Below are 16,794 nucleotides of genomic sequence, written 5' to 3'. Positions count from 1 at the left end.
AACAGGGGCTCACAGAGACCCATTCAAAGGCTGCGCATATGAAATCTCTTCCTCTGCAGTGATACCTTACACTTCATCTGCATATTCACATATTCAGAACTCGGTGTTCACTTCCTGTCTGTGCGAGATAGGTGGGGAAACTGGGCACAGACAAAGTCGGAGTGTTTTCGTTAGTTTCAAAGGGTTTTTTATGTCGTCTCGCGCAAAAACTCCTCGACTTAGGCGGGCATCGGTAGTGAGTGAGTGACGCATGTAGGAATAGAAATGGTCTCAGCAATTGTGACAGGAACTCAATCCAAACAGCTCGATTGATATTTACAAGCCAAGAATTTAAGACAAATAATTGGTATCAAATCCTGCCAGACAAGCGAAAAAAAAGAACAGAAGATCCATTGCAACTGTAACTGTCATTAGAGGAATTCTGCAGAGACCTGCCCATCACGTAGCCGTCACGGATCATCTCTCAAACCGACAGCAAGTGTCAACAGATGCACAAAAAGAAAAATGAAAGCCGCTATTGTGTGACAATCTCCCAGCGCAGTTACACTTGTAAGCAGACAACAACATACCACAATGACACTCCTGGTGCTGTGCCAAGAGCCTTGCAGCTGCTCCTCACAGCTAATCACCGGTTGATTGAAGTCGATGGTTTATTTATAGCGTTTTCTGCTGCCGTGTGTGGAAAATGTCTGCGATACCTAGAATGCAGATCGTTGCATTCATTCGCAGAAGTCAAGTCATGTTGGAACACTCAAACATGCACATGTTGCTGATGCTTTCAGCTCTTTCACTCATGTCTCTGTCCACCGTCTTGAGGTAAGACAACGTTCTGGATTCTTTGAATTTCTTGGCAAGTCAAACAATTACGCTTTCTGGAGGGAGGCTTAACACAGGTTGACTTGAAAGGAGCGTGTTGCAGGATGCATTACAGATAGAGAACACAGAAAAAGAAACAAGAAATATAGACAAAGAGGACTCTGGTTTCCCAGACAGATATCAAGTTGATATCATGAGAAAACCAAACACAGTCTCAGTGAAGCATAGTTTGAAATAATCCTGCTTTGGGCCTAGTGATCAAACATCCTGACTTAAATAACTAAAGAAATGCTTCAAAAGTTCTTCAAAATCACTGTTGATGCATGTAGAAAATGCCATGCAGTGGAGATTGTATCTTTGCGTGAGCCTCAGAAAGAGAAATGGCTGTATCCTCTTCTCTCAGAGTTCTGGGCAATTTAAGGTTTTGTGCTCGTTTTCCTGCTCCCATTGTTTTGTCAGTTTTTATTTCTTCCATTGCACTTAATTGGGGGCTTTTTGGAGGTCAGCTCTAACGTTTATAAAAAAAAAACTAACCTAACCAGAACTGTGTGCATACTCTCACTAAAGAGGACTGACAAAGGTGGTTGAAATATATTATTGTTGCAAATAGTATCATCCATTTAAGTCCTGTGCTCAATATATAGCTCACGTTTCCAATGTTATTGTTTTTCATTTGCCAGCTAGCATAAAATAAAGGCTAGACGAACATTTTTGTACATAAGCTTTGTTTTGTTTATTAATAAAAATGAAGACTAGCTAGAGCCAGCAGGTAAAAGCTTTTGTTCCCAAAACATTGATCATTTGCGACTGAAACATTAAGTGACTTATTTAAAAGTTACTAAGCATTATAAGTTGAAACTCAGTGTATGTATCTTTTTATTTAATTATCAATATATAATATACATCTTTTGTTTGACTACACATTATAAAGAAAATACTTCCAAGAAACTGTTAACTAATTTTCTTAAAGCACAGCAAAATGACAGACACGCTGTCACGCAAATCCATTTGAGAATAACAAAGCTTCAACACAGAGCACCCCAACACAGAGTGGGATCCATGAATCTGCAGAAACTGGGAACGGTAGCTTTAAAACTACACATGTGGTTGTGATGGGACACATTTTCTTACTTAACCCACAAGTCAAAGCCAATAAGAGAGAAAAGAACCAACTCTTACCCTAAAACAGGCCTGCTGCAAAAATACAGTTACCCATGGCTTATTCGATGTAGCAATGTTGGTGTGTGTGTTTGTGCCTCCCCAGGGCGGTGAGGTGCTGACTGACACTCTGGTAATGCCTTCGTGTCTCAGGGTACACACACACACACACACACACACACACACACACACACACACACACACACACACACACACACACACACACACACACACACACACACACACACACACACACACACACACACACACACACACACACACACACACACACACACACACACACACACACACACACACACACACACACACACACACACAAGAGAGAGAGAGAGAGAGAGAGAAACGTCTGGCCAAACGATGCAAGTTAAGACACAATCCAGAGCAACAAAAGATACTGCAACACACTCCAAAACTATTCTACCACAGAGGCTCAGACTCAAATGTACAAATATTTGAAATGTTCTATACCAAGTAGGTTGAGGTTAGTTTTTTAGTAGTATATTTATTGTTGCTAAATAGATGAATAGATTAAAATGTGAATAGATCGGTTGATGGTAAAATAATGTGTTTGATGCAAACTAGAAAAAAGCTGAAAACGAAAAAAAAAAAAAAAAAGAATGCTGAAAATAATCTAAAATATCATTGTATCACACATTGTAAAAAAGGTCTGAGTATTATTAAACCTAAATTCTTTTGTGGTACTAACCAAAGTATGTCTGTACAACATCAGTATATTCCCACCGCAGTGTCTAAAGCCCACAGACACACAGACAGTGTCACACCTGTGTACGATGGCGGTGGAGGTTCTGGGCGAGCATGGCTGTGTTTTTGTTCGAAAGTTCCACGTTTAACAGCCCTCGCGGCCCGAGGCACGACAGTTTAATTCCACTATAATAAGATCAGCAGGACATATTGCTTTCGCTGCACTGGGCGGGACGCTTGACTTTTATTACAACAGGCATCACTTGAAGACTATTATTGTAAACGTTTAGCTGTGGTGGTGGCCTACGCTGGCCACACATGTATAAACACTCCCAGCTTAGATTACCAAGCAGATATAAATTTACCATACCAGTCAGTAGGAAAAAAGTTTTTTTTTTGCATGGGAAGATCAAAATTCCCAGGTGTGTGTCTGTGTGTGTGTAATAGTGGTCCCTGTCAAAATGACTGGCCGGTCAGGGGAAAGTGTGAATACTGCCCAGGCCAGTGTTTGTGTATCTATGGCTTTTTTCCGCCCACAGTCATTATGTCCATAATTTGGGGAAGGAATGCTTGGGGGAATGGTTAGGAACGTCAGGGGACCCTCAAGCTTTGCCCGCTAAGCTTACGACTACACCCCCCCTGACACCCCGATCGTGACGGCTTCACCTACAGCAGAGAGAGAAAGAGGAAAAACCCTAAACTGTGGAGAAACGCATTTGTGACACCCACTCTTCCCCCTGTTATTTTTCACTAAACTCTCTGTAATGTGTGTGTGTGTGTGTGTGTGTGTGTGTGTATGTGTGTGTGTGTGTGTGTGTGTGTGTGTGTGTGTGTGTGTGTGTGTGTGTGTGTGTGTGTGTGTGTGTGTGTGTGTGTGTGTGTGTGTGTGAAGCAGAGGAAAGCAAAGAAAACAGAAGAGTGTTTTCTTTGGAGTTTGCCCACACTGCACACGCAGACAGAGGAGAGAGATTATCTCCTGACTAATCGTGTTCTGTTCTATATGAGATGACACTTATCATCGCCCACTCACCCACCCAGCCCCACCCCACCCCTCATGTCCCTCCCTCCCTCCCTCCCTCCCTCCCTCCCTCCTCCTCCTCATCCCCACCACACATGGATTTGGCTACGTAGGGATACAAACATATGCTCCAGGCGCCCCAAACGGCTGAACATAAACACACACACACATATCGTTCATATCTCAGGGTCACTTACTGCAGCTTAAGCATGTCTGCGCTGCGCCATCCGCTAAGAGGGCACTTTTCAAAAAGTGATTTACATGCCTGAGAGGGGGTGAGGGCCGCCATGGTTTCATCCTAAAGAAAACAGACTCCAGAGTTGTTTTTGATTTTAAAAATGGTTTTCTGCTCATCCCAAGATAACTAGAACTTATATGATCGCTTGATAAATCAATTTAGCCAGCTAACAAAAAGAAAAGGAATTGAAAATAAAACCACTTTTATTATATTAATTTATGGAGGACAAGGGTCATTGGTTCCAGCTTCTGACATGTGAGGAAGCCTTTGGGTTTTGGTCTTTTTGTGAGAGAAAAAACAGTATAAGAAAAAAATACCTTAGACTCCAGGGAATGTTGTGATTGGCGTTATTAAAAGGCACCATTTTTTTTAAAAATGGCCGATATAGAAATACTTTTATCAGTTGCTTAACGATATTGTTTTGGCCTCAAATATCTAGTATCAGTGAGAAATAATCGTTATGCAAAAGCTGTACAGATGACCTCAGTTCAGTTTCATCTGAATGTCGATGTTGAACCATTACGCCACCGTTGGCTGATTAATGTGATAATGATGACGAAACCAACCAGGTTGGACTCAAACAAAAACAAATACGGAGGATCTGTCTGCAGGATGAGCTCAGGGAGGCCGAGGGGGTTACATGCTTTAAGTCAACAGTTGGAAGATGGCGGCCTCTTGACAGTTCAGTGCTCGTCTGCCTTTACAAGTCCCGTCAGCCTCACCCCGTCCGTCCGTTTGCCTAACCTGTCCGCACCCGACGCCAGCACCAGTGATTGATGGAACAGAGTCAAAAACTGAAAACATTTTCCAGCGCGAAATTAACGTTAAAGAAAATATAAGAGAAGGAGCCATGGAGATTTATCGCACCGTGCTACCGGCTTCTCACACTGTCATGGCCGTTTGTCGTCAGTCTTCTCAATACCTTCGCTAATGATGATAATAAAAGGAGTAATCATGATCTCAACTGCAATCCTACAGCCCGAGGGCGAGGAGTGACACTCTTATAGCCACTTTAGGAGCTTTAAGGGATCAGTTAAACACTTAAAAAGTACATTTAAACAAGGGATATATCACTTTTCCACTGTAGCCAACATGGGAAATTGAGAGGCAAAACGGCCGAGGCAGGACGGCAGAGAGAAATGATGGAAGAGGCGCTGATAGTTTGATTATTTATCTTATTGTCTACAATGGCGATAGATGGCGAGGGGTATGATGTCTCATTTAATTCACAGGTATACATATTTTATTATAATAACCTAAGCCTTTTATGGTCTGTTATGTTTTCCATCTCATTAAGTACTTTTAAAAGTTGTTTATGACAGTTGCTATATAAATAAACAATACCAATATAATTCAATAGTACCAATCAATAGTTAAAACAGTGTTGAATTGTAGATATTATGTTCTTGAAAGGGTATGAATGTCAAAGTTACAATAAGAATGACTTGAAATGGGAAAACCAAAACATGGACTGATAATGAGTAGTAACTTTTTTTGTAATTTTTAGTCTTTGCATTTCCTTGAGCTGTGGTAATCTGGTGTGAACAACTGTCTAATTAATGGAAAAATATGATTGGCAAATATTTTCCAATGTGTTCAGAGCCCGAAAAATAAGGCATCCAAAGACACAGCCGGAGTCCAGAGGAAATATCTTTGACAGCTACTCAGTCGAAGATTTTTTATTTATTTTTTTCAAATCAATTCAAAAAGGTATTAGATCTTGAAGGCACAACTTTAACACTGCTGTTGATGAATAGTTATTCAGTTATTTAGAACAGCTGTTCTGGCAGTTGATTGGGCCTGATCATCCCACTCTCTCTTGGAGAATAAAGGCCTGTTTGTTCGGCTGACAGTAGACAAGGTGAGATGCCCAACCCTTCATACAGGTATGATTTAAAGCTCCAATTAAAAGACATGGGAAAAGGCAGCAGTCTGCTCACACAAAGCAGCTACAGATAAAGACAAATTCCGCACCGTACAATAAAAGCTTTATAATCATCGTCAACGAAAGACTAAAACTATTATACCCGTGATGAAAACGTTATGTAAATGTTGTAACGCATCCAAATCTCGCCCTCCATTCAAACTCGGCCTCTCCCATTATTGCTTTTGCTGCTTACGATCATCATTCCGCGATGCGACGCTAACAAGCGAGATCATAGGTCATTACATCAGGATTTCGTAAATAGATTACAACCTTCGAATTTCACAACAGACAAAAGCTTGAGAGGAGAAAACATGGACACACACACACACACACACACAGACTAAAATAATGACTGGAACCATGCCTTTTGAAAAGATAACAGATCGCTACACTCTTAAAAAGGGAATTTACAGGTTGTGAAATAACGATTACACCACCCGTTTCTGGGCCCTGCCTTTTCATCCCTAAATTGGACTTTAACTTGATCGTTCTTCTTTTTGAAACAGTTAGAAAACAATAGCTTCTGACAGAGTGGTGGTGAACCAACCGGGACACAGGCCCTGCTCGGAAGGATTCCAACTCGGAATCCAAACAAGCGACTGAATTGCACAAACATGCCATTAGCCGGGGGAAGTGTTGGTGTTTGTGTTGTATATGAGGGTTTGAGCAGAGAGTGGGCAGCAGCAGCAGCAGTCAGGACTTGTGTTCACAGATTAGCAACAATGTTTACTGGGAGTAATGAGATTATGTCACTTATGGAAAGATTGAGTGAAGTTGCATCTTTTCACTATGTGTCACAGACAGTGTGGGTGTTAAGGAGAGGATAGAGTGTAATTAAGAGGCTGCACTGATGTCAGTAGAAAGAGCTGTTATGACTGATTTTATACATGAAATAATAATATTAGAGTCTAGGTGCAGTCTGACAGCCAAACCGGTGAAAAACAAACGAAAGCCCAGATCGTTTTATTCATAGTCACTAAGCGTCATGCTTGTGGGTAGGGTACGTATATATTGAGTGAATCTGCTCACAAAAATTCCTTTGTACACACATGACATAACATCTATGTAAACAGCACCATACAAACGTCAAGAAGAACTTCAATCCTGCTTAATCTCTATGTCAACTGAGCTGTGTGTCTTTGTACATTGTGTAAATTCAAACAGGTCTTCCCATTGCTGTGCAGCTGAGCAGAAGTAAGCGGCTGTCAGTAAAGCCACAATCATGAATGTCAATACAACAAAACAAACCACAAACTACAGTGGCAGACTGTTTAAAGTACCAAAGAGGATATGTAAAAACACAGAACTAAACTGAAATTAACTGAAATATCATGTCAAACATGAGCCTTGACAGATTTGCACATTTCAATATAGAAAAATAACCATATACGCAGGCATAATAGAATGATGAGTGATGGCTATTCATAAAAAAAAAATTAAATTAAATAATTTTTTAAAAACCCACTTATATTAGTCACAATAACATACATTACATTGAGTTACTGACCAAAGATGAGAGAACATAATATTATTTTGAAAGTGTAAATGCTGTCATTACATATCCATATCATTTTCATCTCGTCAACATAATGGCTGCTTCCAGGCTAAAATGTTCAAGCTTGGAAAGTGTGTCGCAAATTGTAACGTCCAAATTATAGGTTCAAACCTCACTTTTGGCAATCATCCCTATCCAGTATTTACTGGGCTAAAGATAGTGTCTCAGTTTTTGTTGGGATTTTGTTTTGGTCTTAATTATTACAAAAAAAAAATATATATTTTCACGCAGACCTCTCACACAAAGGCAGTTGGAATTATCTGATGAATAATCTCTTCAACCGAGCAGTTAATTACTGTCAAATGTCTATCTGGAGAACGTGACAACAGGGAGATTGATGACTTTGCTAAATGTTTAGTGTAATCCCTGGTTACTGACTAGTCACCTCTCAATAACAACACCAAATTAATTAAAGGCATGATCCCAGCAGCTGTGTGTGTTTATTGTGGTACAGTGCCAACAAACAAGCTACGGGTAACTGTCAATCAATCAAGTGTCACATAGGGTAATAATTGTTTGACTGATTTATTAATATCACTAAAAAAGCTGTGGCGTAGTAGTAACTAAATATATCTAACCATACCCTTAACCATACCTGCCTCGCATCCTTTTAGAGAGGAGCTGTAATGACCTGTAATGACCTACAGAGGGCCTTATCCAGACCTGGCACCTGAAACAATAGCTATCCTTTTTAAACAATGCTAAAACCACAATGACAGTAAAGCACTGCAGGCACTCACTGCTGCACCAAAAAAAGGTGAAACAGGTATTTTCAAAATCAATTATTCCACATATTGCTTTATGAACAAGAAATAATAATAAGAAACAAAATTGCAGCAACTTCAAACTCACTCTTAAACTCAAAATGTTAAGTTCACTGGGAAATATGAAAAAAGAAAATGAGCAAATGCACACATTTAAGAAGGTCGAACCAGGGATATTTAAGTATGAAACATGTATTGATTATCACATTGTTGCAGTCGGCATTTTGTCAATCGACTCATCAATTAATCAACTAATCATTTTAAATATAAGGAAAATCACAGAAAACAGGAGAAAAGCAAATCTTTTGGATTTTTGGGTGCCTAAAGAACGGTATATCGATTGATAAAAATACCATAAAAGTTGTGGTAACTTGAGTTTTAGTTGTTTATACTTTTAAAAAGGAGCTTTGATTGCGATATATTTTGTCTCTTTGGTTTAATATCTACTGTTATACTTACAACAACAACAAAAAAATTACAAAAAAAAAATATCAAGATTTGATTAAGTTGCATCCTTTAAATTTATTTACAATTAATTGTCAGTTTGAGAAGCCGGATTTGCTGAATTACTCATTTAATAAATATTAATTCATTTGAATTGATCAAAATTATTGCTGACTGATGTTGAATGACTGGTATTTTAATCACTCAGATTTAAATGCCTGGATTTGTATTGTCATTCTTTATAAAAACTAAAAAAGTATTAAGTATAATAAAGCTAGCCCCTAGATCTGAGTACCTTTTATTCTCCAGACCTGACAGGGACCTGCGGCTGTTAAATACCTGACTTGAGTCCTGCTTGAAATGATCAGGGGAGTCATCCACAGCGGCTCACTGCTGCCATCTATGAATCGCTGACGAAACTACATCTGCACAGCTTATTTTGGCTTCTGTATGCGCCTCATGAAACAAGACAGTCAAATCTGGAATATTTAAAGTTGCATTTAAAGAAACAGACTAAGATACAATCGTATTCAACTTTGTGATATTTATTGACTTAGTGCATTTACTTTAGAAACCTCAAAAAGTACACCCCCCCCCCGCCACACACACACACACACACACACACACACACACACACACACACACACCTCTTCTCCTTTCCCAAACTGCATGTTTCCATGTGTTACAACCTTTGCTGGAAAACTGAAAAAGAACTGACTCATGAGTGGAGCAACAAACGTGACCCACAAAGAGAGAGAGCAAGAAATTCCCTGCCTCTGAACGGGGAAAGTGCAGACTTGTTTCTCTTGGCACCGACGAGCCTATTCTTAAAGCTAAAGTTCACTTTCGATCCAGGCCAGGCAGGCTGCCTCGAATGAAGGCCTAACCTTTCAAAACAGGGATCCGCCTGCCTGGGGAGCCATTATACCCGCCGAGTACCAGGCCACCAACGCAGCACTGTCCCGTTTCTGCTCATTCAATAGGCGGGACGCAAGAGAAAATGTGGGCACAGAGATTATATTGCGCCTCCGTTTGGCCACCAACCACAAGGACTCTGAAAAAACAATTTAAAAACAATGGAAAGCATGGCACCTTAAATACACTCAAACCGCACTCATGCAGCTAATGACTCCTAAGAGACAGAAAACACATACTTCTGTGGGGGAATGCGCCAATTTGGTTGCAGGCGAGTCTTTATCCCAGCGAGATACAGACACTGCAGGCGTGCCACTGCGGGCTGATTGGACGGGAGTAATGTAAACACCAATCAGAGAGTGAGTAAACGCGGCCAATGGGGTGTTACAGAAACGTGACCGCTCATCATTCAAAAGAGGGGCTTTTTGCAAAAAGTTGTTTGGCACTGTCCTGATAAATCAAGCTCTCTCCACCAGCTTTTTATGAACTAAAGGAAAAATCTTTATGTTGTATAATGGTCAACAAACATGTGCGATAAGCCAAGAGGTTATTGAGCCCAAGAAGCAGGAGAATGAAAAATCAGCATTTTCCAACACTATATTTTTTCGTCCTATAAAACTGCTCCAGTCTTATTCTGGATTGTGTGATAATACACTTTTGAGAAAATCTAACGGGCAAAAAAAAATAAAAAATCCATCCATCAATCTATTTATCCAAAATTTGGAAACATGGTTTACATTGGAAAGCAAAGTGTTTAAAAGTGCATCCTCAACAGTTAGCGGGCTAATAAGGGAGGAAATTGTGGGTCTAACACTCTATAACAACCCCTTACCACTCATCACACGCTACTGGACTACACACAGGGAGTCAAAACAACTGTATAACATTACAAACGAGTTACAAGGATTGCATAACATGACCACAAACTGGAGTAAGCATTGCCGCCTGTGTATGAGAGTAAACTGCTGGCAGGCTACACAATAGCCCGCTTTAAGCCTGTAAACGCATCAACACGGCAAGCAAACATTGCAGAGCTTTGTGGGGGAAACAGGCGTGTTAAATCCTGTGTGTGTCTTTGGCGTGGGAGCCATCTGCAAAACCCGGATGGGGGAGAGACCAAAGGGTAGCAGAGAGAGAGCGAGAGAGAGAGAGAGAGAGAGAGAGAGCGAGAGAGCTGTGAGATGATAATGGGAGGATGATCATCATAAGTCCTTCTGAGGATAAATTGGGACATGGATACTGAAGGATGTACATGTAGGAAGTCTGTATCCTTAGTATCTGAAACTTTTGTCAAAAAAAAATGCATCAAAAACAATAAAGTGGAAACTTAATTTTGCTTATTACGGTATATACAACCCCCCCCCCAAACTTTTTTTCCACCTATTCTCTCCACCCCATCCCCTCCTCTTCTCTCGTCACGTGTGTTAATAATTCAGCCCGTCTCCCTGTGTGTCTGCTGTGACAGCTGCAGGTGGGAGATCTCGCACTGAGAGAGCCACGGCGAGGGGTTTTGTTCGCGGCTTTCCTGTGAAGCGCTTCATTGGGAAAACACAACGGGGTCGTGTTGAACCCTCAGATGCAGAAGAGATTAATGTGAGCCGCACTGTAAGGCACTTCCCTACTCTACTTCATTGCTCATGCATATTTCAATAGTCCAGTTTCCAAAATATTCAATTCTGATTATAGTTAGATAAGGTGCATAAATGATGAATCTATACTGTGTTTTATTTTCAAATGTAGTCAAGTTAACCTGTTGAATAGTAAAGAAGAGTGACCTCATCCATGTGATCTTGGGGTTTCTTATTTTTAGCTCTTCCTGCCATAAGCTTAGAATATACTAAATAAAGCAAAACACATGACATTTTCCAATTTGGAGTCCCCCCCCTCACAAAATGAGTTTTAGTTTCTTGGTCAATGAAGCCCACAAACTACACACATTACCTGCACCACTACACCATCACGAGTCCCAACTGACCTCAAAACTGTCACTCAAACTAGCATTCCTGGAATGTTTGTGCCCAGGAAAAGCAACAAGACACTGGTGAGGTTCTGGACATCCCACAGAGCAAAGCCAGACTAACAAACTTTGCAGTTTCTTAGTCGGTGACGTTAACCCTTTAGCATACAGCGCACTGCTAGTCAAAATGGTTAGTTTAGATTTGACATTCCAAATGGAGAATTGGAAAAGCTTATTTGGAGAGACATATACTGTCGAAAGTATTTTCGCTTTTACTTATAAATATAATGCTCATATAAATGTTTGTTATTGGTTTATTTAGATCTAAACCAAATGAAAATGAATAAAATTCCAAATAAGATTTTTACAAAATTACAAACTTCACGAAAAACAGACGCGTGCAACTGTACCTCATTGACTCACATCGTCAAATTGACTTCATATCACCTTAATTATTTTGCAAATAGTGAAGCTGTCCCCTGTTTGTACAGTTCATCTGTAGCATTGTTTAAGTAGACACTCAATCGCTTATAGGGATTATGTTGATTGGCTACAATCCATCCCCCATAGCTTATATTAGTCGAGTTAGTGCAGAGACAGAAACTTGTGAGGAAAATACTGTTTTTGACTTTCTTTCCTGTGGGCTATGATGATATAATTGGAGTATTGCTTTAGGGAAATACTCCTGAGCTCAAAAGATCAAACTGATCAACTCTTCTGTTTTTAACAGCCACATAGGACAGACATAATATCCCTTCTGTTTGGTTTGTGTGCAATGATCTTTTGATACTACAGCTGGCTGCCTTTTCTGGGCCCTCCAGTGTCCGTCCACTATTCCCTGTCCACCTCCGCCCCTGCAGCATCAGAAAATAACCTTCACTCTGTTCTCACTGATGACTCTCTGCAACGGAAACCAGCACCCACACAGACACACAGACACACACAGACACAGACACACACACACACCGTTCTCAAACCAATACTACACGACTCAAGCTCCCTGGGTGAGTCTGAAGAACAAGCTGGCCTCAGAAGGGATTCCCTGTTAAACCGTCGGCGGCTGATGGGAAGGAAGAGAGGGAGATGCTGAGTAGCCGGTGTGAGTGATCTTTTTCCTCTGTGGTGGGACAGACTGGAAATTGCTCCACACCACCGCTGCCAGTAATCCAGCGCGCTCAGCTGTTCAGAGCGGGCAGCATGTGGTGAGGAGTGAACCAGAGCCGGGTTTTATTGGCGTGGAAACAAATAAACACAGGAGAGCCTTGAACAGGTATATAGGGATTTTTGTCACTTCGGAGTGTGTGTGCGTGTGTGTGTGTGTGGCCTGAGGACCATGTGGGAGGTGGGAGCACAGTCACGGCCTCTGACCACAAAAGGATGTGGAGAGAGGACTCATCATTCTCCTCCCTTCTCACTCGTTCTCCCACACTTATTCCCCTCTTTCGGTCATCCTTTATTCTTTTTTTCCTGTCCGTCTTCGATATAAGCGGTAAAACCTCATATGTGAGAAGCTGGAACCAGAACATTTTTTACCATAAATACCGACTTAAGTTTGTTTGGATTTATAGCAGCAGCCAGCTTTTTTCAGCTCTGATGAAGCCACTGTTGATCACCTGTTCAGCACCAACCCAAGTGACGGACAAGATTGGTGACTAGCTGAAAGTGCACCTTGGTTTTGAATCAAAATCATAATTTAATACAATGCGATTTAGTTCTCAAAAGGCTGTAATTAATGATCTCCATGATGCAGCGGTCTGACCCAGGGTTTGAACTGTTGTGTCATTTGGTTTGACAAAATGCATGGTGTGCTCCTTGTGTACCAGTCATACTCATCATTTAGAAGTGGCCCAAGGCGACTGTGTATGCGCCCGCCAGGTTCCATTGGTGGTGGAGAAAAATGTGCTTTAGAAATGTTGGGCAGTAATGGAGTATTTGGGCTTTGAGACGACTGTCAACAAAAGAAGGTATTGAGTAAGGCCTGTGGTGAAACAGTGGCCACATCAAGAGTCAACACCAACAACATATATCAGCACTGTAAACAGTAGCACAGGCAGCAATATGACCAGTGGAGGGCCATAAAATCCAGTCAAAGTAGTGATCTGGCCTAGTCTAGGATACAGAGTGGTTTGACTGTCACAGTGAGGTAACCAACGCCATAAAGCAATACCTTGCTAAAGACATGGTGTCTATTAAACCCATGACACAAGGAAGATTACACTGTAGCGTAACTTATATTACTTAAATTATATCGCAATATCTGTCTGAAAAATTCAGATTAGATATTAATTTTCACAAATCTTTCAGCCCTCAATCAAATTAAAAGATACAATGGAGCGTGACTAGATAGATACAAACGGCAAACAAGTATGTTAATTACTTACTTACTTGTATATAAAAAATAGTTTTCCAAAGTGTTGGCCAAGTTTTATCAGGCAAAAAAAAATTGTTGTCAGTTTCTATTTCAACATTCTGCGGAAAAATGATATTTTTTATTTCTTCATCATAGTTTTATAATGTTAAAGAAAAGTGAAACAGTGCCTGAAACCAGGATTTATTTTTCATGAGAAAACTGAAAAAATTATAAATAAATCATTGAAAATATAATTCACACATTATCTCTTGATTTACTAACCCATAAATAATGTATATAAATGTATCGTTTCGGCAAAGCTTATACTACACCCCAGAGAGGTGCAGGCTGACCTGGCTCTTGATGGTCTAACAAACCTAGCTGAACTGAACTACTGCAATTGGAAAGCAGTGTCTCATGTTCACATTACAAATAGCCTTATTATTATCTAGGATCTGACTAAGCTCTTGGCTCCATATTCCACCAATAAAGCATAGAGGGATCTCCTGGGAATCACCACAGAGCTGCGAGAGACAAAAGGGGACATTGTGGCACAGACTGACCCATCCAAGAAAACATGACATCCTGTCCCATCAGCTCCAGCATCCTCCGCACATGAGCAACTCACTTCCCAGAAACTGAAAGTCCCTTTTTTTGATATCTTCTGTTAACCATTCACAGCAGTAGTCGGTACTGACCATATGCAGACACTGGCAATCAAACACACTTACTCTAGGATTGAGGGTAAAACTGGAAGCACAGGGTTTCAACTTGACAAATACATATTATTCACTAGACAAAGAGGTTTAAACATTTCTTAAATGGAAAAGTCCAAGGTTCATGTCAGATAAAAGAAAAACTTTATTTCTACATTTTTAACAGTTGATAACTGTTGTAAGTAGGTATTGTTTTCATGATTTACGCCTTTTGATGAACTGAAAACAAGAAATATTCCAACTCAGTGAAGAGCCTGCTGCTGGAAAGCTATGAATTCCCAAGTTTTTTTTCCATCGGGAAACAAATCCCAGAAAAAAACTGTAGGTCAAAATGAATTCCGTGACAACGATCATGTTAATATGCTTATTTAAAAAGCTGCTGTTTAATAACACAATCTCAAATTTCCCACTTTTAAGTGTCCTTGAATTCAGCATAAGGAGAACTGTCATAATAGCTCATAAATCAGTAGCTCCGGGCTTTTTTCCTCTGGCATCTCATTTTACATTGTGAGTCATCATGTCAGATTTCACTGGAAATCCTTTATTGTGACAAGGACAAGTGCTTTGTGGCACAAGAAAAAAAACAGACAAATAGCTTAATTACTCCTGGGGTTTAACTGTGTGGCATATCCACTATGATTACAGTATTTTGTTGGAATGCATTTTCACTGTTATCAAGACTTTTATCATCTCTTTTTCCTTTGTCTGGCTCTCCAAAACAAAGCCATGTGCAGCGATTCCAGGGAATGGGAAGTAAGTTAACAATGTTTATCGGAAACGTCGTATCAGAAAAGATGGTTTTCATTTGGAGGAGTGCACGATGTTTTGCGCAGATTAAACATCCATGTGAGAGCCGGAGATGTGTTTGTGGGATTGCACATACCTTGACGTGACTCTGAGCGCCCAGGTTGTAGATCTCCGTAGGCTTCACCTGGTTGATGATCTTCACCAGACACGTGCTGTCGGTCAGGTCGCCATAATGCAGCTTCATGTCTGTCAAAGACAAATGCGTACGTGCGCGCACACACACAGACACACACAGACACACACACACACACACAGACACACAGATTAATTTACATACACACACAACATGACTCACTTAAAAAAAGGTGGAATCAGCAATTCTGGAGAACACAAAAAAAACACAGCCTAGGCTCTGTAAACGGGATTTTTTCTGGCTACGGTGGGCCACCCTTGTTAACATACCATTTGTTTACATACCAGTTTACAGAGCCTAGGCTGTGCATTAACACCATATTTATTTTCAGATCACACACAGTACAGACAGGTAGCTGATCGTGGGGGGATATTCACTGATATGGACAACAAGCATTCTCCAAAATTGCTGAATCCACCTTTAAAACACTAACAGTCACAACAAACACGAAGTGATAAGACGACTATATCTTACTCCCTCCTTACAGGATTTTGTTTTTTTTACAAGTTTGCATGCTGAAAGTGTCAATGTGAAATCTAAGGATTTCTAATCTGTGCATGTGCATGAAATGGAGCTTTACTGCAGCCTGGAGGAAATGCCATTCTCCAAAGGTTTAAAATGCCAATGTCTAAATCATTGTGTAAACCTTGAACATAAATATAGACTGTGTAAGGGTTAGGGTTAGTGTAGGGTTAGTAACATACTTGTATACAGTGTAATGTCTGTAGGTTGGTGGTGATGGTAAATTAGAGGATTAGGGGAGACCGGGGTAAGTACATACTTTTAACTACATAACTTTATGCATCTTAACACAAAATGAGCAAGGAATTAACAAAAAGGAAATCCATATTAAGACCAACCTACTGTATGTAACAACATAAAGAACAAAACAAATAGTTCTAACAATAATAGCCTACTCAACTAGGATACACACATTCACTATCTGAGTTACAGTGATGGCAAATGTAGGGTCTGCTCACTCTAACTAAGCAGAGATTGTGTGCCCACTGGTTGCACATACAACACTTCTCCCTTACCTCCCCTGAACGGGTGCTGGAGAACGTTTCCATACAAACCAAACACAAACTATCCTCTTCATCTGATGAAGATTCCTCCTCCTGTCTCTTTCTCTTCTGTTTCTTATTCCCCAGCTGGGGTGGAGTGCACTGGGGTGCAGTAGCCTTGGCAACTGGTCTAATTTGGGATGAACTGGGTCGTTTTGATTTAGTTGCCCTTTTTCTCCTTTGCATGCTAGTTGCCTTTCCTGCTCAAT

The 16,794-nt window shown here is 40.5% G+C and overlaps 1 protein-coding gene across 1 annotated transcript in view; it reads right to left on the bottom strand.

Annotated features, from left to right (window-relative positions):
* gmds (GDP-mannose 4,6-dehydratase) overlaps positions 1-16,794 on the bottom strand; it is a 148,801-nt gene that overhangs the window by 119,708 nt on the left and 12,299 nt on the right. The window contains exon 4 of the mRNA XM_080032494.1: positions 15,465-15,574. Coding sequence (XP_079888620.1) covers positions 15,465-15,574 — 110 coding nt within the window. The remainder of the gene's footprint in view (positions 1-15,464; positions 15,575-16,794) is intronic.

Source organism: Ammodytes marinus (assembly GCF_949987685.1).
Source record: "Ammodytes marinus genome assembly, chromosome: 8".
Lineage (NCBI taxonomy): Eukaryota > Metazoa > Chordata > Actinopteri > Uranoscopiformes > Ammodytidae > Ammodytes > Ammodytes marinus.
The sequence above is the reverse complement of the archived record's forward strand: the minus strand, read 5'-3'. Positions and strand labels throughout refer to the sequence as shown.